This window comes from Cryptomeria japonica, chromosome 11 (genome assembly GCF_030272615.1).
Source record: "Cryptomeria japonica chromosome 11, Sugi_1.0, whole genome shotgun sequence".
NCBI lineage: Eukaryota > Viridiplantae > Streptophyta > Pinopsida > Cupressales > Cupressaceae > Cryptomeria > Cryptomeria japonica.
Window position 1 is genome coordinate 327352490 of NC_081415.1, and position 14875 is coordinate 327367364.

General features: G+C 34.1%; 1 protein-coding gene across 1 annotated transcript; it reads left to right on the forward strand.

The window, feature by feature from the left end:
* Nucleotides 1-3283: 3283 nt before the first annotated feature.
* On the forward strand, nt 3284-12944 carry LOC131065033 (uncharacterized). Its single transcript, XM_057999398.2, has 2 exons — nt 3284-3613; nt 12630-12944. The coding sequence occupies exons 1-2, from the start codon at nt 3284-3286 to the stop codon at nt 12942-12944; spliced, it is 645 nt and encodes a 214-aa protein (XP_057855381.2).
* The last annotated feature ends 1931 nt before the right edge of the window (nt 12945-14875 follow it).

A 14875-nucleotide genomic window follows, 5' to 3' on the forward strand; every position in this document is an offset into this window, starting at 1 on the left:
TGCAACTGGTCAACTGATTAACTGGCCTAAAAGTTTAATTTATTTCATAAACACTCCAGAGAGAAGACAAACAAAGATCAGTAATATTTTGGGTAGCCAAATTGGGAATCTCCCTGCTTCCTATCTTGGGCTCCCTTTATGTCAGGTGCCTCCTGATACCTTTTGGGGTGCTCTAGTGGACATAGTTCATAAGAAGTTAGGTGGATGGAAAGGATCTTTGCTCAATTAAGTGGGAAAGGTCCAGCTTCTGAAATCTACTCTCCAGAGTATCACTCTATATGCCATCAGTCTTTTTAGAATCCCTGTTAAGTTTGTGGAGGCTATTGAAAAAATTCAAAGAACCTTTCTTTGCACTAGGGTTGAGGAAAAGAAGAGAATGAATTTGATTTCTTGGGACAAGGTGTGCAGACCTATAAGAAAAGGAGGACTTGGTCTTAGAAGAATCAGAGATATGAATGAGTTTCTCATGGCTAAGCAGATATGGAGAGGTTATAAAACTGAGGGAGAATGGAAATTGATATGGGATAATAAGTATAAAAGACAGCTCCGTACCCTTCATAGTTTCCTCAAGGCTAAAGATATTCCGATTGGTTCCAACATCTGGAAAAATGTCACTAGAACTAGAGACATAATAGTCAAAGGAGTGAAATGGAAGGTGGGGAAGGGTAATTCCATTAAATTCTGGGAAGACACTTGGTTGTTAGACTCTCCCATTAGTGACAATCCTGATTGGGGCAAGTTTTAGGATCAGTGTAAGGAAAAATTTGGTACTACTGTGGCTGACTACTGGAATTTAGGTAAGTGGAAGGACTTATCCTCTGTTGATCCTTCCCTTGAGCATTTGAACACAATTATGAATTCTATGGTGGTGGTTGATGACGAGGACCAACTTATCTGGAAACTTACTGCTGATGGTAAATTTTCTGTCTCCTCTCTTTATTTTCAGCAATATTCTAGTCAGAAGAGTCCTTGTTGGGCTAAGGCTTGGGTGAAAGGACTTATTCCCAAAATTAATATTTTTTTCTGGACTGTTCTTCAAAATAAGATTCTGACGACTGACAATCTCAAAACTAGAGGTTTTTGTTTGCCTAGTATTTGTCATCTTTGTATACAGAATGAGGAAACCATTAATCACATGTTTATCCATTGTCCCTTCTCTGCAGATATTTAGGCTAGATGTTTGGACAACTTCAATGTCAGATGGACCTTCCTTGAAGCTGTCCAAGATGTTTTCAATTCTTGGTTCCACCCATCGAAGAACAATTTAGTTAATCTGTTATGGAGATTTGCTTTATCCCATATTTGTTGGGGAATCTGGAAAGAAAGAAATGATAGAGTGTTCAGAGATAAGGCATCAAAAGCTCAAATTATTTATGAGAAAATAAAAAGACATATGGTGGAGAACCTCTACATCACTGGTGGAATAATGAACCCCAAAAATCAAGGTGATAACATCATTTTCAAGATTTGGAGAATAAAGGGGAGTGACATCATACATGCGAATCCTAGAGAAGAGGTGAGATGGGAATGCCCCCCTCATGGATGGATGAAAATTAACTTTGATGGTGCTTCCAATGGAAATCCTGGCGATGCAGGGTGTGGTGTGGTGTTAAGGGATGAAGGGGGAATATGTAAAGTTATCAAATGTATTCCTATAGGTCACCAAACCAATCATGTTGTTGAGGCCATTGCTGCTTATCATGGGTTGGTTCTTGCTAAAGATTCAAATTGCACTAAAGTTTGGGTTGAAGGCGATTCTTTGAACATTATTAATTGCTTGAATAATGTTTTCCCTCCCTCTTGGTCTATACACAATGCCATCAAAACTGCAAAGGAAATTAGTAAAACCTTTGAAATGTGTTTTTTCACACACGCATATAGAGAAGCCAACATGTGTGCTGATTGGGCTGCCAACCTGGCTTGCTGCTTTGACAAAATCATTACCCTTTATGGTGAGAGTAATCTCAAGTGAGGCAAAATCTCTGATTGAATTGGAGCGTATCCAGATGAAGCAACATGGATTTGCTAATCATAATTTCTAATGCCTTTTCCTCATTTTTCTATGATTGATCACTATGGCGGCGAGGCTTGTTTTATTATTTGTTATATCATATTTACTTGGCACGGATTCTGGGTGGCTCTTCATAACAACAACAAAATTGTTAGGTTTCTTCATAGAGATGACAGAGAAAATAATAGAGCTGCGATAAGAAAGAATTGGGAAATTAAGGGTAAAATGGGGGGTAACAAAAAGAGGTTTGAACCAACTACTTGCTCGGACTGGAAGAAAAACAATGAAGTCTGGGAGATTCTTCAAAAGGGAGGCTTGAATGTTTTTATGGAAAGGCTCTGTGGAAAAGACACTACTGTCACTAAGCATTTCATAAAAAACTAGAAGAATGGTAAGGTTCTTGTTGGCACCCAAATGATGCAAGTGGATGAGGATGTCATTGCTGAAGCTACGAGTATGGTTAAAGAAGGTATTAAATTTTACAGAGATCAAAGCGTGTTTGACAAGGCCGTGGATAGGTTTCCTGTCACTGATGGAGAAAAAAGGAAATTAGTGAAGGCGGACAATCCCTACTATTCCCCTAAGCGTATTTGCAGGCCATGGAGGTTTGTGTTGTTTTCCACCATCAACTACATTACTCTGGATGAGAGATTCATGAGGGCTTATGGGCATCACTTTGTGCTTCTCAATCACTTTTTCCATGGTGACAAGGTTAGTCTGCCTTACTATCTTGCCTGCTCTATGGATTATACTATTCGTGAAGTGTAGAAAGATTCTCAAAGAGATCACGCCCTCCACTAGTGTTTAATGGTTTTAGTTTATAAGATGTTGAAAGGGAAAATTATTGAGAAACCCATTAGTAAAGGCAAACAAATTAGGGATGACGATACTGAAAGTGAGAATAGTGGGTTCAATCTCTATTCTGAAACTGAGGGTGAGTCTGAGGATTTTAGCAACAAGGGGAAGACCAAGGGAAAGAGCAAGGGGATTGCTATGGATTCTAACCTTTCAGACTTTGAGGATGAGTCTTTTGATGATAAAATCATAAAAATCAAAAAGAGAAAGGGAATGGGTAAGCAAACCCAAAGGACCAAGAAGACCAGTAAGGGGATAAACGAGGTGAATAGGAAGATTATTATTTCTTCTGATGAGGATTCTGAGGTTGAAAAAACCGACAATAATAAGGGCAAGGAGGAAGATGAAATGCTGGATGGTGATCATGAGGATAACCTGAACACTCAGAGAATGTAGAATGAGGGTCAAGAGACCAATATGGGCAATCAAAATGTCTGTCATGGTGCCATTGGTAATGACAACATTAAGGGTTTTTGTGAGGTCATTAGCAAAATGGTGAAAGAGATTGGTGACTTGAAGACTGACCTCAACATGATAAAAAAGGCTACTATGGGTGAGAAGGTTCTGTCTGAGAATGTTAAAGAATTAACGGTTGCTATTAACAAGGCGAAATCTATTGAGGCTATGGTTAGTAAAATTATGGAAATGGAAAAGAAGGTGAAGGAGCTAGAAGGGATCAGAGATGATAAGAGTCTGGAAACTAACCTAAAAAATCTGGTCAATAGAGTGGATAGGATGGAGCTTACTGTGAAGAGGATTGCTGAGCAAAACTTCCAGATCCTTAAGGCCACTGTCGACCATGTTAACATCCTGATTAACAAATTTGAACAGATTAAAGGCAAGGAGGATGATAAGGATCAGACTGAGAAGAAGGGTCATGAAAAAAGAACAAGGGCCAACACTCGAAAGAAAGTTGATATCAAGGAAAAAGAGCTGGAAGAAATGAAAAATTTTGCGATCAATATGAAGCAGATGGTGGTTCATGCGGAAGAACTCATGAGAAACATTTAGTTGTCCTTGTGCTGTCTTTGTGCTTTCCTTTGGCTGTCTAGTGCTGATCTCTTTGTCTTGTGCTCCCTTTTTATTTTGACTAGGATCTGTTCTATGTATGGGTGACCAGGCAATGTTGTTTCATGCCTTTTTTATGCTTTATCTTTCTCCTACTATGTAACAAGATTCTGGGTTCCTTCCAAAAACCTGTTTTTAATTAATCAAAACAATATCCAACAATCTCCCCCTTTGGCATTAATGACAACATATGAATGTGAAAAACAATCAATGCAAAGAAAGAAATCAACAACTAACAATTCTCAAAATCTCCCCCTGAGATCAACACAAGATACAACAATATTTTTTCACATGCCTCTCTCCCCCTTTGACAACAATGCCAAAGACAATCTCAACAATATCCACAACCAAACATCTGAACCACTATACTGACTACTCCCCCTAAGTAGCAGTCACACTCATCAATCCAGATCACAAGATATCTCTGTGAAGTTCATCGGACTGATGCAAATCCATGCATCTTAGTTCTTACCAGGAGGGGAAATTACCCCTAACTTCTCTCTGAGATACTCAAAAGTATCTTTAGGCAAAGGCTTTGTAAAGATATCTTCAATCTTTCCCTTTGTAGATACATACTCTAGTCTGACTTCTATCTCATTCACCTTCTCTCTCAAGAAATGAAACTTAATTGATATATGCTTTGTTTTGGAATGCAATACTGGATTCTTTGAAATATTGATAGCACTTGAATTATCATAGTATATAGCAGTAGGCTCATCATATATAAGTCCTATATCCTTCAACATCTGCTTCATCCAAATTACCTAAGTACAATTGTTAGTAGCAGCAATATATTTAGCTTCTGCATTAGATAAGGAAATAACATCTTGCTTCTTACTTGCCCAAGAGACCAACTTCTTACCCAAAAAGAATTTCATTTCACCAATCAAAGACATCTCAAACTCAATCTACATCTCTTCAACAAATTTATTACATAGGCAATCATTTCCTCCAAAAATAATGTCATCAACAAAAACTTCAACAATCAAAATGTTATTCTGACTAATTTTGAAATAAAGATTACTGTCAGTAGTACCTTTATTGAATCCAAGCTTCATCAATTACTTATCCAATTTGGAAGACCAAGCTCTAGGGGATTGCTTCAATCCATACAATGCTTTCTTCAACCATCAAACCATGTCCTTTTCATCTGTTAGCTAAAATCCATCTGGTTGCTCAATGCAGATTTTTTCTTCCAACTCACCATTAAGAAAGGCTCATTTGACATCCATCTGATAAACTTTGAAATCTTTGTGAGAAACATATGCAAGGAATAATATAACAACTTCAATTCTAGCAACCAGAGAAAAGGTCTCCTCATAATCAATTCCTTCCATCTGTGAATAACCTTCACAAACAAGTCTAGCTTTATTTCTAACAACTTCACCCTGTTCATTCAACTTATTCCTAAATAACCACTTAGTTCCAATTACATTTTTATCCTTAGGTATAGGAATAAGAATCCATGTATTATTTTTCTCAATTTGATTCAATTCTTCTTCCATATCTTTAATCCAATTTTCATCTTTGCATGCTTCATCAACGTTTTTAGGCTCAATCTTAGAAATCAAACAAATTTCTTCAGCAAGTCTTCTCCTAGTCATCACACCTTTATTCTTATCACCAATAATCTGATTTTTTGAATGATTTAACCTTACATACCTGGGATTTTTAGAATTTTCTTGAATTTCAAGCTCTTGAATTCTTTCTTTTGCATTAGCATCTACACCGTCATTCTCAGGTTTTTCCAGAGCAATCTGAACTTGACTTTGGGTCTGCACTTGATTTCCTTTATCTAAATTGGCATCCTGATCATCAGAATCATATCCGCAAGATTTATTCTGTCTTACATTACCTTCATCAACTTTTATATTAGCACTTTCAACAATCTTTCTCAATCTTTTATTATAACATCGGTAGGCCTTACTTTTTGTAGAATAACCAAGAAAGATTCCTTCATCACATCTAGCATCAAACTTTCCAAGATCTTCATCTCTTTTGATATAGAATTTACTACCAAAAATTCTGAAATATCTATCAGTAGGAGCATGACCAAACCATAACTCATAAGGAGTCTTACCAGTACCACCTTTGACATTTACTTGGTTAAGAGTGTATACTGCAATACTCACAGCTTCTCTCCAAAACATATGTGAAACATTTCCTTCAATCATCATGGTTCTAGCAGCTTGTTGAACTGTTCTATTCTTCCTCTCCACAACACTATTTTGTTGTGGTGTCCTAGGAGCAGATAGCCGTATCTTAACTCCATGCTCTTCACAAAATGCATTAAATTCATCGGAAATGAATTCTCCACCTCTATCGGATCTCAGACACTTCAGCTTCAAACTAGTCTCTACCTCAACCATAATCTTGAAAATTTTGAAATTCTCCAACGCTTTAGATTTCTCCTTTAAGAAGGTAACCCATATCATAGTTGAATAATCATGAATCAACAAGATGAAATACCTGTCACCCTACAAGCTTCTTACTCTAGAAGGACCACACAGATCAGTATGCACAAGATCCAATAATCCATTAGAATTATACTATTTTCTCTTATAAGTAACTCTTGTCTGCTTCCCTAATTGACATTCCTTACATATTGGATTAGAAGATTTATTAACTTTGATAGATCTCTTATTGCTTGAGTGGAACTTATCTTAATGTAGTCAAGATTTACATGACACATTCTTTTATGCCATAACCAACTTTCATCAATCTAAGAAATCAAACAACTTTTACCACCAACATTTAAGTGAAAGATATTACCTTCAATCTTTGTCCCTAATGCAATCTTTGTTTTGGAGCTACTCAAGATCTCACATTTGTCATTCTTGAATTGCAAGTTATATCCCTTATCAACCATTTGACCAACACTCAAAAGATTATGCTTTAATACTTCAACATACAACACATCATGAGTATTGTGCTTACCATCAAGAGAAATAGAACCTCTACCATGAATTACATAAGCTTTTTTATCACCCAATCTTACTAAACCACCATCATACTTTTCAAAATTCACAAATTTACTCTTTATCACCTATCATATGATGAGAGCAGCCACTATCAATTACCCATTCATCTTTCTCCTCAACTTTGACAGCTAAAGCTTTCTCTTCATTAGTGTAGCTTGTAGAATATGTAGTTACATGATCATCTTCCTTGATAGCAATGAACACAAATTCATCTCCTGAATTTCCCTTATCCTACTCATCATCTATCAAACCTTCGTCAGCAACATAATAACACTTCTAATATTTTGGCTTATATGGCTTAAGTGGCTTTTTAGGGTTTTTATCTCTTTCCGGACACCTTGATGCAAAATGTCCTATATTATTACATGAAAATCATTTAAGAGGCAACTAACCTTCATACTTACTGACACCTTTAGGCAATATTCTAGAAATAAGTGCTTCAAGATCCTCAAGCTCTCTTTCTTCATCTTCCGTATCTTTCAACTCTTTCTCATATCTAGATACTCTTGTAGAACTTTCTCTTGGATCATATCTCTACTTCCCAGAAATAGTAGAAGAGAGTCTCCAAACTCACTCAACTCAAAAGCAATAAGTTTACCAATAAACATGTCTCTTGTCATAATTGTCACAGTCCAAATCTCATTAATAGCAACAAATTTATGTTTATAAGAAGGAGGCAAGGATCTCAACACCTTAGCAACAATCTCAGATTCTTCTAATACTCCACCAGAACAATTGATTCACACACAAGCTCATTTACTTTCTGCATAAAAGAAGTAATGTTGTCATCTTCACTCATCTTCAGGTTCTCATATTTACCCTTCAAGCTCTGCAACTTCACAATCTTCACATGACTATCTCCTTTATGCAAGGTCTCCAATTTTATCCAGATCTCATGTGTAGTTTCTAAGTCCATCACATTCACCATCTCAGAATCTGACAAGGCACTAAAAAATGCTTCCTTAGCTCTAATATTGTATTCTAATTCCTTTATCTCATCCAGATAGTAGGACCATTCCGAGGAACATTATATACATTCTTAGTAATCTTCCAATACTCTTCTGCAATGCATCTCAAATGACATTGTATCCGACTTTTCCAAAGAGTGTAGTTCATTCCATCAAATCTCAGACTATCCTTCTTGAAAGAAAAGGTTGTCATCCCAGATCTCCTCAAGTGGTCAAGCTTCTACAAGAGGATCTATCTTTGATACCAATTGTTGGCAACAATGTAGCAAATTGAGAGGGGGGTGAATGAGTTTGCACAACAACTTTTTATAACTTAAACCACAAATCAGATCTGATAATTAATAGTTAAATCATAAAAAAACACCACATCAATATCACACATAACACCATTATTTTTTATGTGGAAAACCTGGTCAAAGTGGGAACCTACCCACAATGTGATGATACCCTATTAGGAGTAAATGAAATATTAGAATGGGGAATGCACATGCATTCAGACACACTGCCTAGAGCTCACTGCTCAAATAAGAAACCCATAAAGTCTACAACCTTTAGGGAAGGATTATTGCCTTATAAGAAGTCTCACTGAATTACAAAAGCATTTGGACAACAATCCAGATTACATGAATTGCAAAAATAGCATCTGCATATGCCCGAGTACAGTTCCGGTTAAGCATACAGTCTGCTCTGCAACACTTCTCTTTTTTCCTTCACAATTTTGAAAGATCAAATCACTTGTTCACCCATACAACTTGATCATACACATTCAAGATCACAAACATACATCTTACATGATTATTACATTTATTTATACAAGACATCAACCTATATTTCAAGGTCAGCTAAACCCTCAATACAAATTACAAAATAGTAACCTCACACACTACAACAACATATGCAAACCAAAACAATATCAGCTAAGACATAGTCTAGACCCAAATCAATACCGCAAATATGCAACACCTCCAATAATTATGCCTCGATCATCCGCAACACGCTAAAACCATCAAGAATGTTGCATAACACGAAGAACATCACCGGACCAAGAAAATCTTCAATAATGCACACAATAACCAATGCGGACCATGAATACACATATAACATGATCTAGAAATATTCACAAGCAACATGAATAGCACCACAACAATCACAATAACTCGAATTACCAGAATTATCATCATCTCACCACCGGAGCTGAAGAACACCATCAAAACTGACTCTCAACATGAAATATTTGCTTGTGGATATCCAAATCATGAACTGATCAAACTGAGGACACACATCAACATCCAGAACACATCCCATACATCCACAACTAAAGATATAGCAATTCCAGAGCAATTAGGAGCACAAACCAGAATACTGAATAACACGAACAACTGAATATCAATCTCAATACCATATCTCATAACTCGATCAAAGCATCATCCAGACCACTTCAACTTATGCCGAATCAACTAGAGATAAGTATCTCTAAACTCATTAAACTGCAATAGATCAACTGCAATACACAAGCTAAACAACTCATTCAACCAAATTGCAATACTAGAATACAAAGAAGAATATGTTGACATCAATGACAAAACACTGTTCTAGCAAACATCTCAACAATATTCAACATGATCATATTGAACTATCATTGTAGCTAGGCTTCGCTTTAGGTTTGAGCTAAAACCAAAGGTTTTCTTCCTGGTTCTTTCTCGCTGGTATGACTCTTCCGAACTAGGACCATTGTAATCTTATTGGTAATAAAACCAATATTTTGTCTATGGCCCCTTATCTATCAAAAAATAAAATAATAATAAAACCAAATTGAATTTAATCCATCATCACCAAGCGAGTTCACTTAGGTTTAGAATATTTGCCTTTCCAAAATCTACACCCATCTTGTTTGTATTTTTAAATACTAGCATTGTGATCTATCTTTATGTCTATTGAAAATAAAAGAAAATTGAACTTTAACCTTAATACTAAACCAAAACAAACCCTTATCCTAAACCAAATTAAACCTTAACCCTAACACCAACAAAAATAAACTCTAACAATAAAACAAATTGAACCTTAACCCTAAATTGAATTACACATTAAACTGAATCAAACCCTAATTTTAACACTCAACCAAATTAAACCTTAACCCTAATTCTTCAATTGAGCATTAGGTTTATTATAAGGGTTAAGGTTTGAATTTTTTTATGATTTGGGTTTATTTTGGTTTAATGTTTAATTAGGTTTATGGTTAAGGTTCAATTTGGTTTGGGGTCATGGTCACGATTTAATATGGTTTAATTTAGGTTATGGTTAGGGTTAGGGTATACATTTTGATAATGGTTTAATAAAGTTTCATGTTATGGTTATGGTTAGTGTTAGGGTTCAATTTGGTTTATTATTAGGGTTAAGATTTTAATTGGTTTATGATTTGGGTTCAATTTTGTTTAATTTTTAATTAGGTTTAAGGTTAAGGTTCAACTCGATTTAGGGTTATGGTCACAGTTTAATTTGGTTTAATTTATCAAGGTCAATCACAATAGAAGTGATTGTAAAAAATCATCCAATATGGGCGTAGAATTTGGAAAGCCAAATATTCTAAAGCTCAAAATAGATAAGGTTGATGATGATGGTTTTATTATTTAAGGTTATAGTTAAATTTAATGTTCAATTAGGTTTAGGTTTAGGGTTTAATTTGTGTTAAAATTTAATAAAGGTAAGAGTTCAATTTAGGTTTTGGTTTAGTGTTAGGGTTAGTGTTTGATTAGGATTAGGCTTAAGGTTAGGTTTAGGGTTAGAGTTCAATTGAGATTAGGGTTTGATTACAATTAGGATTGCAATCAAGTTTATCGGTTTATTATCAAGGTTAGGGTTCAATTTTTTATGATATTTCAATAAAGCTAAATGTTATGGTTTCATAAGAGTAAATTTCAAAGTTCATATTGAGTTATTTAAGTTACAAATAAAATAACTATATATTCTATAAAATAAAATAATTTTTAAGAAAAATAAAATAATTTTTAAGAAAAATAAAATGAATTTTTAAGTTAATAATTTTTAAGTTAAATAAAATAACTCTATATTATACATATTAAAATAATTCTTAATTAGTATAGATATTTGAAATACATCTATATAATATCTATAAGAATCTTTCAAATGGACATGTTTAATACACTTATACTAATTTTATTATCTTTTATGTGCTACTTTCATCTTTTTTAATGTGGTGAGATACTAAAAATTATTTGTATTTATAATTAAAATTGATCCTTTCCATGTCACACATACTAACATGCACTTTTCCTCCTTTTTATCACAATGCAATGTGCTTGCATAGTTGGCTAAATACATACTCTACATTTTGGTTAAGTTATTTAGCTTTTTCTTCATCCCATCTTTTTCAAACCTTTTTTTTTTTTTTACCTTTTTGTGTAGACTTGGTTTTTACATAGATAAAGAATATATAGAGTTATTTTCTATTGAGTTGAAAGGTAATTTAATTTATCTACATTTTTACGCCGACAAGTGTATTAGGCTCACTAATAGATGTATGATTCTTCTTCAATAAAAATGAAACTCATATGAAACTCATTTAAGTTGATGTGCATCTGATCGTCAACCAATTTGTTAAATAAAATTATAAAATCTAATTTTAAAATTTTTAAATAAATATTCCATTAAAAAATTATTATGTTTTTTTTTCAATTTTTCAATTTTTTTTAATTATATTTTGATTAGTAATATTATTAATCTGGTTTTAAAGCAAAATTTGAATTTAAATAAAATAATTTCAATAATATAGATATAATTTATAAATTTTTAAATAAATATTTCATTCATAAATTATTATAAGTTTTTTTCAATTATTTTTTAAAATTTTATATTATATTTTGATTAGTAATATTGTAAAAATGATTTTAAATAAAAATTTGAATTTAAATAAAATAGTATAAATAATATAGATAATGTTTTTTTTTAAATGCAAATATTTAAAAAAAAGCATAATCTATATTATTTAAATTATTTTATTTTATTTTATTTAAATTATGTTATTTAAATTCAAATTTTTATTTGAAATTGATTTTACAATATTATAATATAAAAAAAAATTACTAACCAAAATATAATTGAAAAAATTATAATAATTATTTTGTTAACACTTTTATTAGATGGATAATTGAAAAAACTTATAATAGTTTTTTAAATGGAATATTTATTTAAAAATTTCTAAACTAGATTTTATAATTTTAAAATACAAATAATTAAAAAAAAAAGTAAAATCTATATTATTTTATTTAAATTCAAATTTTGTTTTAAATACATAATCTATATTATTTAAACTTTTTTTATTTTATTTAAACTATTTAATTTAAATTCATATTTTGCTTTAAAATTGGTTTTACAATATTATCATATTCAAAAAAATTTACTAACCAAAATATAATATAAAAACAAAAATAATAATTGAAATTTTTTTTATCTTAAAACTATTATTACCTCGATAATTGAAAAGAAACTTAGAATAATTTTTAAATAGAATCCTTATTTAAAAAATTTAAAAATTAGATTTTATAATTTTAAAATGCAAACAGATTTAAAAAAAAAGCATAATCTATATTATTTAAATTATTACACTGAAAGGCGTATTAATACTCACATAATGGATTGATAGATATGCAAAGTTAAAAACCCCTTGTGATTAAAATTGACACCCGTCGACCTGCTAATGGGCTGCTGAGGGCTAATCTTTAGAGTCAGGGCCTATCTATCCCTGAATGGACTCTACCTGAAAAGGGGTGGATTAAGATTAATTTTGATGGTGCATCGAGGGGCAACCCAGGGGCTTCGGGTGTTGGGGTGATTGTCCGCGATGATCGGGGCAACATGCTGGCCATTGGTGCTAAGAGATTGGTGGATGGAACGAACAACGTTGCTGAGTGTCAAGCAGCGTTAGAAGAAATCCTAATGGCTGGGAAATTGGGGGTCAGGAAACTTCATTTGGAAGGCGACTCTCAAGTTGTGGTGAATGGGATAGCTCGAGGTCGAATGGAAGCATGGTTTTTAGACAAGTAGGTGCGAAGAATGCAACTTTTGTTGAATGGTTTTGAAGATTTTAAGGTGACTCATGTCCTCCGGGAAGCAAACTTGGAAGTTGACAAACTTTCTAATGTGGGAGCGAATGGCTCCTTGGAAAATATGTTTAGTTTGTTCGAGGACTTTAGAAATTGTAGTCCTCTTGATTTTGATTTTGGGTAGAAGGCTTATTTTAGAAAAGTGAACCTGAGCTTGATTTGATGCGACCATATGTAGCCATGATCTTATGGGAATTAATGTTCCTCATGGTGTGTGTTCCACGATGTTACTGCAAGTGGCCTTGCGGTGATGGATGATGATGGAGGCGAGCGATGTGAGTGACTGGTGATGATGCTTAGTTTTCTTGCGAAGCATGTGGAGTATTCATGACTTGTGATGGCGGTGGCTTTTAAAGGCCCTTGTGTTTCTTTTCCTAGCATTTCGTGGTGGCTGCTTGGTGGTTGACAAAGTGCTCAGGGTTTCTTTTTGTGTAGCAGCGAGAAAGGATGGAAGCAAATTTTTCTTTGGAGTCGGATGGGCAATTGCCTGCGTTTCGTGGGCTGATCTTGAGGATTAGGTTAATGAACATTTTCAGAGTGGATGGAGACGATTTTTGGAGGGCAGTGAGGCTGTTCTTTGGAGAGGAATTCTTGACTCAGGATTGGCGGTCGAGAACAAACCTTGACATTTCATTGCTATTTACTGCCATGGCCTTGCAGGTGGGGAGGTCGGTGGAGGAAGTGCAACAGATTACTTCCTTGGTGTTAAGACCCAAATGGGCAGGAGGGTTGCAGGAAGTGGTGGCCCGAGCTGTCATTGGCGAGGGTTTGAAGTCGGCAGAAGGCCCGTGCAGGAGGATTGGAGTGGATGTTGGGGAGCTGCATCCGTTTGTCATTTGGTCGGCTTCTCGACCGGTTGCATTGCAGGTGGAGGATGCAAGGAAAGGCTGGGATGAGATTGTGAATTTTGTTCATCAATTGGGGACGAGTGAGCGTGCGAAGATGCACAGAAAGATGACTCCCATTCGGTTTGAGGCCCCTCTGGGCGAGGATGGGAGGCCTTTCATTCATCGCCAGCTTCCAAAGAAATTGACGAAGGTGGTGGAGCGTGGGTCTCTGTGCAGAAACAAGCTAGGAATGGTGCCAGGTGGAGGAAGCGTGACGCTGGAGGCTAGACCCAGCAGGGATATCCCCAATTTTTTAAGAGAAGAGGCATTTGGGTGGTTTCGTAGCTAGGATCTTTGGGTTGTTCCGGGGCCTAGTGTGTGGATTTTGTGTTTGCATGTGACCCTTTTTGTGGCTGGTGGTCAGGGTGGGATGGTGCTTTATCGGGTTCCTTTTTGTAGTAGGGACGTGACCCCTTAGTGTCACAGATTGTCTATCTGCTCTTTGGATGTAATACTTTTCTATTCTAAGCAATATATTTCATAATGTTATCGATCAAAAAAAATAAATTGACACCCATCATAATTACAATTAGTTTTACTATTACTTAAATAAAAATAGTTTAAATAACTTTAAATAACCTAAATTAAAATCAATGCATGAAAAACTAAAAAAAATATTTTATTTATTTTCTCCTCTCAATTACCACTCACTCCGAGTTTAACTATTAATCAATTCTATTTATCTCCATCATACTAATAGTTAAATTCGTCAAAATAATATTATAATAATAATATAAAGATATGATAATACAATAATAATTATTAGTCTTAATAAATTTATTTGCTTTGGTGAAGAGTTTAATAGAAATATAAAAATATTTAAATATAGTAATATCTTAATAATAATATAATATTGATTACAATATCATAATATAATAATAAATTAATATTAATTATAATATAATAATATAATAATTTTTTAAGTGGAATAATAAACAAATATGATATCTTTCGGCGTAGTTTACCTATATTTCTCTAAAGATAG